Here is a 15,968-nt window from a genome sequence, read left to right on the forward strand (position 1 = left end):
TTGCAAGAAATCCAACAAACAAAAGAGCTAAGAACTTTAATAAACTATTACTGCAACAGTAAAATCCATGGTACCATCACCCAAATCAAGATTTCTGTGATGACAGAAATGTTCTGTAATTTGTACTTTACAATAGTGGCTACTAAAATACTTGAAATGTGGCTTAGTTCAACTGAGAAACGGAATTTTAAACTTTATTTCATTTTAATTAAATGACCACATGGGGTTAGTGGCTATCCTGCTGGACAATGCAGATGTAGAATATTTCCACGACCTCAGGAAGTCCCTTTTCCCTCCTGCCACTTCCCAGTTAATCCCCCACAGTTCTGACTTTACTCACCCATGATCTGTTCTGCCTATTCCTGAGCATCATAGAAATGAAATATACATTTCATTTTTCAAATGCAGGTAACAACAGGCCAGTGATCAGTTTTCAATGAACATCGCAGGTGATTTGCAAACAAATGATGCAGCAATCACACTGTGAGTACCAAACATTCATACCTAGCACTGCCCCATTTACTCTGTGGGTATTTTCAAAGACTTCCTGAAGGCTGAGTCTGTGAAGAAAGAATTACCTGGAGGTCTCTTGTATGCTGAATGCATCAGTCCCTAAAGTTCCACTAAACTAAAACCAGAGAGGAAAGCACTTCAGCTGTCCTCTTAACAGTTGATTCTTAACAGCTCACCTCAGATTCTGTGGTCGTTCGTGGTAACTTAATGTGCGTGGCTTTGATCCCGATCTGCAAGAATGAACATTTAAAACAGGTGCATGGCAAAAGGACTTGAGACATGGGCCCATTTCTTCTACAGATGTGACTAAGACAAACCATGAGGTGGTAGGCATCATTTCACCCTCATATAACCTGAAGAATGAGTCTCTCACTTTGACCCATCCATCATTTACTTGTTAACTGTCACCACGGCACTTAAGCAGTTTTATGTCCACTATTCCTGCTCTTTAGAAGCAAGCGGATCACTGATTAGAAAACTTTCCAGGGCAAACCAGAGGCTGAAGCTCTGTCACCCATTTCTAACTTGCGAAATACATAAACTGAAGTCTGTTGTGGGCGATAAAAGTTTTTGTGGGGGGAGCACAAAGGGGAAAGGGTGGCAGACAGGACCTGGGGAGGGGGAGGGGTAAGAATGGAGGGCGGGGGCGTTGGCGCCGCTGTTCTGGGCTTTACCTCTTCAGCAGCCTTCAGCTTCACTTTTATATAAAGATTAGAATCATCTCTGTTGCCGACCTAGAATAATAAAGACATGCAAATCAGACGACTAGGGAAAGGCAAAGTGTATGGAAAGGCTTCTAAAATTTTAGTTTTGATAAAAGGAATATTTAATCAAAAGACTCCTGTTAGGGTGGACCTAATCCTAGCTCACACGGAACAGACGCCCACGCCAGGCAAAGGGCAGTCTGCTGCCCTCAAGACAGAGGAAGAAGCAGGCAGAAGCCAAATCCCCTGCCCCACCATGCTAGGTCTCACTATGTTCCCTGTTTCTTTAATCATGGACATATTTAGTTTTCCATTGTAATCATTTATCTAAAATTTTCCTTTACAAATATTTTTCCATGTTTCAGTGGTTGACATTTGTCCTTTTCAAAGTTGAAACATTCTCTCGGGGCGATATGCCACAATAAGTTTGGTTTCTCCCAAAACTGCAGAGGGAAAAACGGTACGTCCTTGACACCAAAGGTAACTGATGCATGGTTGCTTTAAACAGGACAACCGTGGAGAAAGAAGCTGGCCCTAGGAACAGAGTATCTCCAGGTCTGGTCACGCTGATGCTGTTACTGGAAGCTCCCCTCAGGCTCACAGAACATGGCCTTACTCCTAGCTGCAGGTGTCCTTTATAGAGAAGTCTCAGTTTTGCCAGTGCTAATTTGAATTTCAAGAGCCAGATGAATGCGGTGAGGGGAATTTGATTTTTCTATGGGTTATTTGCACCTAAGTGCATTAGGTGCTTCCTGTGGGGCTTCCCTAGAATTTCAGTGCCTCTCATGTTTCGTTTTCATCATTTTATATATATGATCTTTGCCCCTATCATCCAACCTTCACTGATTCAGTTACCATACTTAATACACTGGGATTTTTAGATCAAAGTAGGAAATAGAGTACTGTTTGTTCATTTTTATTAATATTGTAAACAAAGAATTTTGCGTGCCATTTCAGTTCTATAAGGATCAAGTCATTAGCCCCTGCAGTTGCTGACCTGCAAGTACACCCTGAAAGGAATTCAGGGTACAGCATTCCATGTTTTGGAATATATGGGCCCCTTAGATAGTTCAAATGCACGTCTTAGGAAGAATTTCAATGACCCCGGATTCTTGCATCTTCCCACACATAGAAAAGCCCTAAAAGTATTAACTGAGGGGACTTCCCTGGTGGTGCAGTGGTTAAGAATCCACCTGCCAATGCAGGGGACATGGGTTTGAGCCCTGGTCTGGGAAGATTCCACATGCGGCAGAACAGCTAAGCCCGTGAGCCACAACTACTGAGCCTGCGCTCTAGGGCCAGCGAACCACAACTACCAAGCCCGTGTGCCACTACTGAAGCCCACGAACCTAGAGCCCGTGCTCCGCAACAAGAGAAGCCACTGCAATGAGAAGCCCGTGCACCGCAATGAAGAGTAGACCCCGCTCACCGCAACTAGAGAAAGCCCGCGTGCAGCAGCAAAGACCCGACGCAGCCAAAATTTAAACAAATGAATAAATAAATTTATTTTTTAAAAAAGTATTAACTGAGATAGCCGATCCTGTGACCAGCAGTAGCCTTTCACTGAGATCTTGACTGCCTGTATCTCCCAGCCCAAATTCACACACACACATTATCTATATACCGACTCCTCCCCTACCTCTTTGGAACAGTTTCTCTGAGCAATTAGAGACTGTCACTGTCTCCTAGGCTATAGCACTCAGTAAGACATTGAATAAACTCAACTCACAGCTCTCACGTGGTACGTTTTTTAAGTTGACAATATTTATAACTACAATTAGTTATTTCGACTTAACTCGGAGATTAAATGGTTTTATCACTCACTGCCGTTTTTTTTTTTTTATATATAAATTACAACTTCTCTGTTCTATACTTTATCTTCACCTCTCATGTAGCTAAATGCAACTGTAAGTCACTTTTCCAGGAATGGTGTGTGGGCATTTTCCTAAGTCTGTGTGCACCTGAAAATATTTCTCTGCTGTCTTTGTACTTAAGGCACATTTGGCTGAGTTTGGAGTCATGACATTTTCCTTCAGAGTTGCTGTCTTTGGCATCTAGTGTGACAGAAGTCTGAAGTCTTTTGTTGTTGTTCCTTTATAGGTAACTTTTCTGTCTGAATGTTTCTGAAGGAATTTTTCTGAAACTCCAAAACTACCACCAGTTTTTTAACAGAAAGCTTAACAGTTATGAGCATATGTCAAAATCTTACTGTAATTCTAATGCAAAGAAAAAGACCTCTTAAGATCCAGTTCAAATATTCTCATCTAGGCATTTCATAGGGAAAAATGGTTATATAATCATTGATAGACTGGATGCAAAAAGAATGTTTAGTTGAAGAACAGTAGATTCTTGACTGACAGGCAAGTGGGTGGATGGCCTACTGGTTTCCCAGAACAAATCTTAATCCCATTATAGTTTATTAAAAAAAAAATCACTTAAGCATTTTATCAGAAATACCAATTTCTTCCTTGAAGGAGGTGAATTACATCATCCAAAAAACGTCCTATTGAGACAGAAAAGCAAGTGGGCAGGGCACAACCATTACAAGAATGACACAACCATTAAGAACAGGATACCACAAAAATCGGTTAGAACACATTAGTCCAAGATGGCGGAAAAGTCTACTTCCAGTGGACCTTGAGCCTCATTATACACTCATTGTAATACATTAGCAATATGCTAAATGACACACCCATGGGTGCCACAACAGTTCCGAGGCTGACCATAAAAGGCCCAAAAGCAGCACAGTGGCCCAATTCCCGGAAGTCCCTGCCCCTTCTCCAAAATACCTGGACTAATCCTCCCACTCGTTAGCCTATGAAATTACCTAGCCCATAAAAACTAGCCACCCCCACACCACGGAACCACTCTCTCCTTTTAAGATGGCCTACGCTGTCTATGGAACGTGTACCTCTCTAAATAAACTTGCTTTCACTTCACTATGGCTCACTCTTGAATTCTTTCCTATGCAAAGCCAAGGACCCTCACCTGGCGGCCTGTCTGAGGGACTCACCCGAGACCTGGGATATGACCATCCTCTTGTGCCCCATTTTTCCTACAACACTATCTTGGAACAAGTTAGGGATTTTTTTTTTTTTTTTTACACCAGGAATCTACAAACTTTCTGTAAAGGGCCAGGCAGCATATATTTTAGGTTTTTCAGGCCACATACTCTGTCATACCTTCTTTTTTAACCATTTACAACCTAAGCAGTTTTGGACATGGGCCACAGTTTACCAATCCCTGTTTTACACCATAAAATATCTTGGGTATTGGTCTACTGATTAATTTTTCTTCTGCTCCAGGAGCCTTTTGTAAACATTCAGGCCAATTGACTTTATTTTTTTTGTTTTGTCCATGTCTTTTGTGAGGACTGAATAATTTACTATATATAAAGCGCTTTAGGGCTTCCCTGGTGCTGCAGTGGTTAAGAATCTGCCCGCCAATGCCCACAAGCCACAACTACTGAGGCTGTGCTCTGCAACAAGAAAAGCCACCGCAATCGCGCACTGCAAGGAAGAGTAGCCCCTGCTCGCTGCAACTAGAGAAAAGCCCACGCGCAGCAACGAAGACCCGACACAGCCAAAAATAAAATAAATAAAATAAATAAATTTATAAAAAGCACTTTAAATAATAACTGGTAGGAAGCAAGTGTTATTATATTATTAATAACTATTTTATGGAAATACAGCCTCATTTGTATCTCTCTTTTTTAAAAATTTTTATTTATTTTTTGGCTGCGTTGGGTCTTCGTTGTGGTGCCTGGGCTTCTCATTGTGGTGGCTTCTCTTGTTGCAGAGCATGGGCTCTAGGTGTGTGGGCTTCAATAGTTGTGGCTCGTGGGCTCCAGAGCACAGGCTCAGTAGTTGTGGCACATTAGGCTTAGTTGCTCCACAGCCTGTGGGATCTTCCCAGACCAGGGCTCAAACCCATGTCCCCTGCATTGGCAGGCGGATTCTTAACCACTGTGCCACCAGGGAAGTCTCTCATTTGTATCTCTTGTGAGAAAAGCCAAGTCTTAATTTCTGTTAAATATTTAACTATTTGTAAGTTATCAGTCCGCTGTTTTAAAAGAAATTCCAACTTGTAGGTATATATGCCTGGACCAGATCCTGAATATCCTTAATACAATGCTAATGAATTAGAAAAACGAATGGGAAAAGCAAATTGACTTTGGAGACAGATAGAGCTGGGTTCATACCCAGACTCAGTACCTTCATGTCTGTGGCTTTGGGCAAGCTACCCAAGATCTTTGACCACCAGTTACTCTTACTGAACACAAGTTAGGGTGCTCCAGGCACAGTGAGGCCAAACAAACTGAAACGTCGGAGTTGGAGCAAAGAAAGGTTTATTGCAGGGTCAAGCAAGGAGAACTCCCTAATGGTTTTGAGGGAAATGCTTTTATAGGCAAAATTTGGGTTGAGGGCTACAGGGTATGTGACTTTCTTTTGACTGGTTGATGGTGAGGTAACAGGGCGGTATTCCAGGAATCTTGTGCTCAGCCTGAAGTTGCCATCCTCCACCTGGGGGTCTCAGTTCTGCAGAACTCTAAGATATTGTTATGTATATTCCCTGAGGAGGAACTAGGACCCTGCCCCAAGGCTGTGCTACACCACTGTTTCTAGACTGTTCCTCCCATGTTTCTGCATCCCCTCCCTTCCCTGATTAGCAACTGTTTGAATCTGTCCTATGGAACTCAGGGAAGGTCAAGGAGGCTGAATGAAGCCTATTTCCAACAAACAAGATATGGGGGACACAAGAAGGATTTGTACCAGGGAGGGGCCCACAGGGTCCTGCTCGGTTTCATACAGCTCCCATCTTGTAGGGGTAGTATAAAAATCAGAACCACTAGTAATATATACAAATCATTTGAACTACAGCAGTCACTCTACATAAGCAGTACTGTTGTTCCTTCTGTAAAGGATGGGGAGAGTGGGTGTAGCTGGATGGATCGTGATCAGATTTGCATTTTGACAAGGGCTACATTTGCAGTTAAAAGGACTGGAAGCATCCAGATCAGAAGCCTGTAAGCAGGTGACTAGTGGCCCAGAGGGTGGGAGCAGTAGAAATCAAAAGGAGGGAGGATATCCCAAGAGCTTATGAGAGGCATTACCAATAGTACCTTAGTCCCTAAGGGGATGTAGAGAGCAGGGAGATGCCCAAAAGAGACAGCTCAGGTTTCTAGTTTGAGTGTGTGGGAAAATGGTGGTGCCTGTCACCAGGATGGAAAAGAAACAAGAGGCCTGAGGTGGCACAGATGCGATTACAACATAATCTGTGAGCCTTGCATCATAGAAAGATGTTGATTCTGGTGCTAAAGTACAAGATTAAAATATTCTACCACTGTTTTATTGCAAGGACATAAGAGACAAGCTGCAGAACAGTGTTTATGTAACAAAAACACTTTGCAATCAATACATTTAAAATAGGAGTTTGGAAGTCAATTTTAAAAAAGCAGGGAAAAAAAAACCCTCGATATTGCTACAAAAAGGTTTACAGAAACAGATTTCTTGTCTACGACATTTACTCGTCCTACAACAAACAATTCACAAGAATAAGCCAAGAAATAACTGGTCCCACAAAAGTACCAAGTGGACACCCACAACATATACCTTCGATTCTTAGTAATTTGCAAAAATGGAAAATCCACCACAGCACAGGACATACCAGGCAGAACGACAGGCCTTCTGTGCTTTTCTTCTCAACTAAGGCCTCTCAGATAATGAATAGCAATGGGGGAAAATATTTAAGTACTATTCACTGTGAAATTCTTGATGAACATGGAGCAGAAACTTAGCAAGGGTTTAAATGATATACATGGAGACATACATACAGAGGGAAATGTGAAGTGATGAAGCAGGTGTTTCTGAAGGGAATTTCAAATGCATGCTATCAGTTTCCTGTCATCCCAATCAACCCTTCAAACATTCATTTGTACATCTGGCCAAATGACACATATTTATTAAATACCTCCTGCCTATTTATTGAAGGCCTCTTACTGGATGAATCTGGAGCTCTTGAAAGAAACCTCAGATAGAAAGTATTCTCCCATGTAGCTACGGGACTGGGGGAGCTCACTTAGCGAAAAAATAAGGTAGAAAAGAAGTCTAAGGGCTGAGCGTTGAGGTATTCGAGTGGTCTAGGTATCAGGAAGGTATCAGGAACAACAAGCAAAAAAGATTAGAGAAGGAGTGATGTCCTAGAAGCCAAGAGCCTAGAACCAGGAGAGATCCAGGTTTACAAGTTCCTGACCTACAGCTGCTATCTGGGGTCAGATAAAACTGCATAAGGCAATGGTTCCCAAAGTGCGGTTCACACACTCTTGCAGGAACCCCAACACCCTTTCAGAAGATTTGCGAGTGCCATAATACTATGATGTCATTTGCCTTTTTCACTGTATTGACATCTGTATTGAGGCTGCACAAGTTAGGCTGTGTAAGACTGCTGATGACTTAGCACTAAATCAAGACAATGGCACCAACCTGTCCTAGTCACACAGTCTCAGTAAAAAAAAAAAAAGACACCAATTTCACTTAGAAGTGCTCTTGATGAAGCAGTAAAAATTATTTTTATTAAACGTTGACCCTTGAGTACATGTCTTCTTAATATTCTGCATAAAGAATGGGGAAGCAATCACAAAGCACTTCTGCCACATACAGAAGTGGTTGTCACCAGGAAAGGCACTTGAGCTTTCTTGCCTTGCAAGCAGAGCTAGCAGATTTTTAAATGGAACACCATCTTTACTTAAAAGAACAACTGACAAATAATGATTATTTGGGCTTGAATATTTGGCAAATATCTTCTCAAAATTGGATAAAGTGAGCCTGCTGCTTCAAGAAAAGTAAGTAATAGTATTAATTAGCAATGACAAAATTTGAGCTTTCAAGCAAAAATTGGTATTTACGTACTCCTGTGAGCTTGACAACTTCTCAACACTTAAAGACTTTTCTGATAAGTTTGTTAGTGATATTAATGACTATGATTTTTAAAATATTGCATAATGAAACGTGTTAACATTTGGAAGACCTGCATAATTCAGTGAACCATTATTTTCCAAATGGGGAATGAAGGACATAACAAAACCAGACACAGGTAAATAGCCATTCAAACTGCAACATAAAACAAGATTTTGATTTAACAAAGTATGAAAGTTCACTGATAACAGTTTCAGAGTCCACACTGCAACTACCTTTTAAAAACTTTACTTACTGAGTCCTTATAGTATTAAAGAAGAATATCCACACTATCTGGGAAGACTATTAAAAGAACTCTTCCTTTTACAACCATACGTCTGTATAAGGTCAGATGTTCTCCATATATTTCAATCAAACCATCATAGCAAGAGATTGAATATAGAAGTAGATGGGAATCCAGCCGTCTTCGATTAAGCCAGACAGTACAGGGTTTTGCAAAAATGTAAAACAATGCCCCTCTTCTCACTCAATTTTGTTTCTAAAAGTTACTTTGTCATAAAAATGTTACTTATGCTAACAGTGAGCTTACTCTTGCCATTTTTAAATATACAAATGTCTTTAAAACTCTTAGCTTTAATTTCTAAATAGTATATATCTATGGATAAATCCATATAAACGAAAGTTTACGGCTGTAAAGGGGTCCTAAGACCAAAGGTCAAGAGATACTGGATTAGGGAAAGTTACCCACAGAGAAGAGCAGAGGGCCAGGACAGGCCAACACACAGAAGTTGAGCTGAAGAGAAGGAGCCTGCAAAGAGAAACTGAAAAGGTCTGAGGTTTCACAGAAGCCAAAAAAAAAAAGAGGAAGAGCTTTGATGTGCCTGTTGTCTTAAATGCTATCGAGAGATTGAGAAAGGAAGAAAGATATTAGTAGAAATACACTGTCACAATACCTGTAAAATTGCCAGGCCTGGTGTGAAACCGGGTGCTTGCTCCTTCATCTGAATGACTTGGTTCTTCAGTCTCTCCCTTATTTGCCTAGAGAAACAGGAAAAAATTGGAGTTAACATTTAATGTTTCAAGCCACAAATAAGCAATGTGTATTACTGGATGTATTTCTCTTTTAAATTAAAAACACCTTAATTAACAGACATTATCTGATATAATATGTACCCTGTACCACCCATCAATTTTCCAGGCCTCAAGTAGACATGGATCTTTTCTAACTCTTACTGACACTGACTGGGCCATGGGGTATGGACCAGTTTAAAACATACTAGTTGAATATATAAAATAGACAATCAACAAGGACCTACTGTATAATACAGGGAACTCTACTCAATATTCTGTAATAACCTAAATGGGAAAAGAATCTGAAGAATAGATACACGTATATGTATAACTGAATCACTCTGCTGTACACCTGAAACTGAAACATTGTAAATCAATTAACTCCAATATAAAATTAAAAATAATTAACAAAAATACTAGTTGATGGCATTCAAAATCATACCGTGAACAAATAAAAACTTGGACCAACACTTCTGGAAGGCTGCTAATCCTCATCTTTTTCAGCCTTTCCACTCTTCAGATGCTGTAGGAAAAACGTTTGCGGGAAAGAACTCAAGCTCACACCTTCTGCTCAACCTACCCTACCAAGTAAGATGATCACAGGGTATCCACATAAGGCTGAATGATAAATCAATGAATCCCACTCTGAATTCAATATGAATTTACAAATTATATCCTAATTCACAAAAGAATTTTCCTTACTCAAGGTTGAAAGTATAACCTCTTGTGAAACAAAGATACATCAATTTACTAACACACAACTCTCAACAATACAATAAGACATCAAATAAATTACATCTATAAGTAAACATTCAAAGTAGTCCAACCTTGTCCAGTTACGATACAGTTATTAACTTGAACAGGATCTGTCTCTCCTGAAGAACCAGTTGTGTCATTTATCTTTTTTCATCTTAAGCACACTTGACAGACAAATATACCCGGACATTAGCAAGCATCTCTTCCCTCATCCTAATTTGGTTACTCCCTTCCCCAGTTCTCCTCACTTGACAAATATCTGGCATAAAAAGGCACAGGAGTCACAAAAATAGATTGTGTGTTATAAGCCTAGTAAACGGTAAGAATGTTGAACGATACAAGAAGTCATACCGAAGACTTCAAAATCTTCTAAGCTAATAGGCTTGTTTTTTCAAATCAGTATTCTATAAATCGTATCGTTCAAAAGAAGTATTAATGGACTGTTGGATTTCCTTTTACTGGGATTTGACCTGAACAGAGTACACAATTCTGCTCTGACACAAGATAACAGGAGATACTATAGCTGCCAAGTTTTCCCTAGGCTGCCACTGAAACTCCCCAGCAGTTCCAGCCACAGCTGTTTCTCCTGCATGATGATCAGAAGTGCTGCCCGGGGAGCTGCAAAAAGTCTCTCCCAGGGGCCAAGTTTCCAGACTCCACTCTCTCCTCTCCCCTTCCTTCGCCCCAACCACTGTATGATCACAAAGTGCTAAGCAAAGGTTTCCACTGCTTCTCCTTAACCCTCTGGACCCAAACAAAACCCACGGTTTGGGGTGGGGGTGGGGGTAAAGAGCCCACCATTCCTGGCACAATGTGAGACAGTAAGGAGACAGAACAGTGAGAAGAAGTGAACACGTCTGAGACTCTCAATAACCCTCTGAAGTACGCGAGGGAGAAAAAGCTTTCTTATTCCTGCTCACAGATGTAGACACAGGCTCTAAGCAGTCAGGTCGGGTGGCTTTCCCAGGGCCAACTGACAGAAAGAACAGCAAGTACAAAGGCCCTGAGTGCGTAATTGAGGCCCAAGGGGAAGCAGTAATCAAATGAGGTATACAGTCATTTATTCAGAATGTGATGGGAAGCCATTAGAGGGTTTTCAACAGGGCTGACATGATTGGACTTACATTTTTTTAAAAATAGATCTTTATTGGTGTGTTAGTTTCTGTTGCGCAACAAAGCGAATCAGCCATATGATACACATGTCCCCACGTCCCCTCCCTCTTGAGCCTCCCTCCCATCCTCCCTATCCCACCCCTCTAAGGTCATCGCAGAGCACGGAGCCGATCTCCCCGTGCTATGCTGCTGCTTCCCACCACCCATGTATTTCACATTTGGTAGTGTATGTATGTCGATGCTACTCTCACTTCACCCCAGCTTCACCCTCCCACCCCATGTCCTCAAGTCCATTCTCTACGTCTACCTCTTTATTCCTGCCCTGCAACTAGGTTCATCAGCACCAAGAATATGGAACACTTCATGAATTTGCATGTCATCCCTGCACAGAGGCTATGCTAATCTTCTCTGTATCGTTCCAATTTTAGTATATGTGCTGCCAAAGTGAGCACTGGACTTACATTTTTAAAGGATTATTCTGGCTGCTGAATTGGGAACAGACCCGAGAGCGAATGGTGAGAATCAGGGACAGCAGCAAGAAGTCACTGCAATTGTAAAATCCAGGCCAGAGGTGATGGTGGCTTGGATTAAGGTATCAGTGGTAAGCTGGCAAGAAGCAGATGTATTCTAGATATACTAAACATGAAACACAGAGGAAATGCCAGGGCTACAGATGACTCTCAGGTTTTGGGGGTTGTGAAATGGAGCTGGGAAGACGGACAACTACAAATACTTTAAGAACATAGCAGATTTCATACTGATACAGTGAATTTATTTACCAAATCTTATAAGGATTGCAGAATAAGTAAGCATTTGAGACCCAAGGAAGGAATCTAGGGACAAATAAAAATAATACTTACACCCAGCAGGTAGCAAGCTATAGGAACCCAGTACTACAAGGTGGTATAGGTGGAAAATGTTGTTTCAGCCCAGTAGGTTAAGAGCAAAGAACAAAATGTTCTATATTTTCTATGCTATAATTTAAATGGGTCTAAGTATGCTTTTTTTTCCCCTAAAAAAGATTATAGCTTGAGATCAGTTATACTGACTCCCTTAAACTTTTTCTAAGAAGCAGGACTGTTTTAAAAGTTGCATTAGCAGGGATATTCTTCCAACTACAAAGATTTGTTTAAAAGCTAACACTTGGGCCTCTGAGACATGACCAGAATAGCAATGAGACATTTTTAAGTGCACATAAACCACAATCAGCAAGAACTAGACAGCCCAGAACACCAAAGCAACCAGTGGAAAATTTTCTGCCCTGGTGAGGAAAAAAGAAAAAAAATCAAGACAATTGTAATTACGTCTCGGTTAAGTCCCTTAAAATTTTTTTCCTGCCTGGTTTTCTTGGTTGGCCACTAACCGAAGCACCTTAAAACGAAAAGTGGAATAACAAAAGCCAAGTGTCAGGTGTGTCTGAAGTTGAAGAAACTACAGAAGAAGAACATGGAGAGAAAAATTAATACTCCCTCCCTCGTCTATCTTTATTTTAGGGTCATAGAGCTGTGATGAATTAAATGGTGGGAACCCCTTTAATTTTTATAGCTCATTTCCAGAAAGTATAAATGCTATAATGGAACAACTTTCGAATCACTGAAACCTCCTAAATAAACAGAAATTTCCTTGAATTGCAGATGCCTCCCATTTCTGTCCTTGGCCCCATGAGTTATACCATCCTGGTAAAGATTCTGGGGGCAAAGTGAGGCAGAAGTGGGCATGTGGAGAAACACCCCTGATCCCTGAATAGAACTACACATGCCAGTCACACCATCTTCCATCAACATTCTCTAAAATCTAAGGGAAGACATATCTCAATCTTGATGTAGGAGAAATCAGTACTAGAGTGCCAATGAAGGTAGCAGGACCAAGTAGCAGTAAACCATTGAAGTCTCTCTGGTCCTGATGGACAGATACTAGTAAAATAGTCATAGCTAATTAAACATGAACAGACACAGATGCAGTTTTAACTAAGTTACTACTGGTATCTAGTGGGTAGAGGCTAGGGATACAATTACATATCCTACAATGCACGGGACAAAGAACAACAAAGAATTGTCCAGCCCAAATGTTAATAGTGCCCAAGGATGAGAAACCCTGCTATGGGCCAATAAAATGCAATGTTTGCGGTTATCTTCTCTAAGGTGCAAAAATCACAGTGGAAATCATTTATAGTTCAACCTGTCAAAATTTGTTTGAATCTCTATGGATAAGAGTTATTTGCGTGACTATCCGTTTTCTCCAAGTTGACTTCTCCCACATATAGTTGTCAAAGAGCCTAGTCAACAAAAGTCAAAGGTGTACATCCCTACAGAATTGCATCACCCTTGAAGAGTCCTAGTCAGAGCCTAATATCTCTAACAGTCACCCAGATCTCTTGCCTCAAGTCTTGTACAATTATTCCTGAAAAAGTCCATTACGAATTCCAACTCATCCTGTTTTACATAATGGCCTATTTTCAAATTTTGGACATTTTATGACTGAGAAAAAAAAAGCATTGCTAAAATATAACGTAACAAGGACATTTCAAAAAAAGCTACAGGTAGGAAAAGGAGGCGGTAAAGGGTATTTAGCTACATGGCTAAGAAATCTACATGATGGGAAAAAAGCTGCCCAGTCAACAAACACTGAAATGTAGCACAGGCTTAGAGGAATTTGCAAATGATCTTCAAAAGGTCCACAGAGGGGACTTCCCTGGTGGCGCAGTGGTTAAGAATCCGCCTGCCAATGCGGGGGACACGGGTTCGAGCCCTGGTCCGGGAAGATCCCACATGCCACAGAGCAACTAAGCCCGTGTGCCACAACTACTGAGCCTGTGCTTTAGAGCCCGTGTGCCACAACCGCTGAGGCGCGCACGCCTAGAGCCTGTGCTCCACAACATGAGAAGCCACTGCAATGAGAGGCCAGCGCACTGCAACGAAGAGTAGCCCCCGCTCAATACAGCTAGAGAAAGCCCGCGCACAGCAACGAAGACCCAATGCAGCCAATAAATTAAAAAAAAAAAAAAAAAAGGTCCACAGAATAGGCCTTTAGTAACTAATCAGAGAAAAATCAAGAACATTCATCTTCAACATGCAGGACTATTCTAAACAAGGACAGACATTTTTCACCCTCCTCCACCCCCACAAGGAGACTGTTGTAAAAAGATTTTACAGTGCAGTACAACACAAATGTCTGATTTCATCTGCTTTATTTTCATTTTGTTCATTTGCTGTTTTATGTTTCATTACAACTGTTACACTGCTAAAAAATTCTTCAAATTTTCTGAAAAACTTAACATGTAGTTCCTTGTACAACAATTGAGGCCACCTAGTGTTCCAAGAAAGGCATATATTTCAAATTCCTAGTTAGTTAAGTCAAATTAAAAGATTAAATTACCTCCTTGTGGAAGAACATATTTGCAAATGATGCAACCAACAAGGGCTTAATTTCCAAAATATACAAACAACTCCCATAACTCAATAACAAAAAAACAAGCAACCCAATCAAAAAAACGGTCAGAAGACCTAAATAGACATTTCTCCAAAGAAGACATACAGATGACCAACAGGCACATGAAAAGATGTTCAACATGACTAATTAGAGAAATGCACATCAAAACTACAATGAGATATCACCTCACACCAGTCAGAATGGCCATCATCAAAAAATCTACAAACAGTAAGTGCTGGAGAGGGTGTGGAGAAAAGGGAACCCTCCTACATTGTTGATGGGAATGTAAATTGGTGCAGCTACTATGGAAAACAGCATGAAGGTTCCTCAAAAAAACTAAAAATAGAGTTGTCAAATGATCCAGCAATCCCACTCCTGGGCATATATCTGGACAAAACTATAATTCAAAAAGATACATGCACCCTTATGTTCATAGCAGCACTATTCACAATAGCAACACACCCAATAGCCTGGCTGGGTGGCCTCTTAAGACCCAGTAGAAGGTCCCACTCTCAGGAACTCTCATTTGCTCTCCTGCACAGGCTCCCAGAGTGAAGCCAGCTTTGACAGTCAGGGTTCCATGGACCTGCAGAAAGGCCCACACTTTGGAGCTCATTACAGGCAAATCTTTTTCAGCACAAAAAGCCCTTCAGGTACTTTATCTACAGGACAAAATGAAAAGCTTATCAACTTCACTGTGGTGAGCAAACTCTTTTTACAGAAAACAGTTCTTCTAGTCCTGTAGCTAAACATATAGTCATGGTTCCATTTTTATCTTTGAACAATAGGATACATTCTAATTTTAAGGCTCAAGATAATAAGCCAGTTGCCGCAGATAAAGCTTGGATAAACACAAACATCACTTGCTTATTCAACAGGTACTCTCTAAGTACCAATTTATTAAAACTTAACTATGTGCCAGAGACTGCTCTAAATGCTTTACAAGTCATGACTCATTCAATTTTAACAACCTTGTGAATTAGGTGGCCAACATACAGATGAGGAAGCTAAGGCACAAGTAGGTAAACTAAGTCACCCCGTGATTCTGGAGGAGGGAGCAGCACTGTGACTAGCTCTGGGGATACCACCCACAGGGAGCTGTGTTACAAACACACCAACCCGCTCTGCTCAACCCACAACTCAGAGCACCTTCTCTCAGTGGCCTGACAAGCGGCAAACCATCTGTCTCTTCAGTCTTTCTAAAAGACTTAATCAAGAAAAATGCCACCCATGGAGGGAGCAGGCTCAACTACAGCAAACAAACAGAAGGAAAGGTCAAACAAATCATACAACACTTAGTAGGCCCCACTCTGAAAAGCACACGTATATAGGAATTGTGGTTTCTGGTCTAAAAGCCAAATCAGGGCAGTTCTTCTGACACTATTTTCCACCGCCCCCTTTGTATAATCTCTTTAGGAGGTCCTCCCTTAAGCCAGGGTAGGCTCTCACCGCCATCAGTGCTCTTTCC

The 15,968-nt window shown here is 41.1% G+C and overlaps 1 protein-coding gene across 2 annotated transcripts in view; it reads right to left on the reverse strand.

Annotated features, from left to right (window-relative positions):
• MTHFD1 (methylenetetrahydrofolate dehydrogenase, cyclohydrolase and formyltetrahydrofolate synthetase 1) overlaps positions 1–15,968 on the reverse strand; it is a 58,586-nt gene that overhangs the window by 37,581 nt on the left and 5,037 nt on the right. For both annotated transcript variants that reach the window (XM_007460060.1, XM_007460061.1), the window contains 3 exons: positions 9,085–9,169; positions 1,188–1,247; positions 690–743 (listed from right to left, as the gene is read on the reverse strand). In XM_007460060.1, the coding sequence (XP_007460122.1) occupies positions 690–743; positions 1,188–1,247; positions 9,085–9,169 (199 nt within the window). The remainder of the gene's footprint in view (positions 1–689; positions 744–1,187; positions 1,248–9,084; positions 9,170–15,968) is intronic.

This window comes from Lipotes vexillifer, unplaced genomic scaffold, assembly GCF_000442215.2.
Source record: "Lipotes vexillifer unplaced genomic scaffold, Lipotes_vexillifer_v1.1 scaffold672, whole genome shotgun sequence".
Taxonomy (NCBI): Eukaryota; Metazoa; Chordata; class Mammalia; order Artiodactyla; family Lipotidae; genus Lipotes; species Lipotes vexillifer.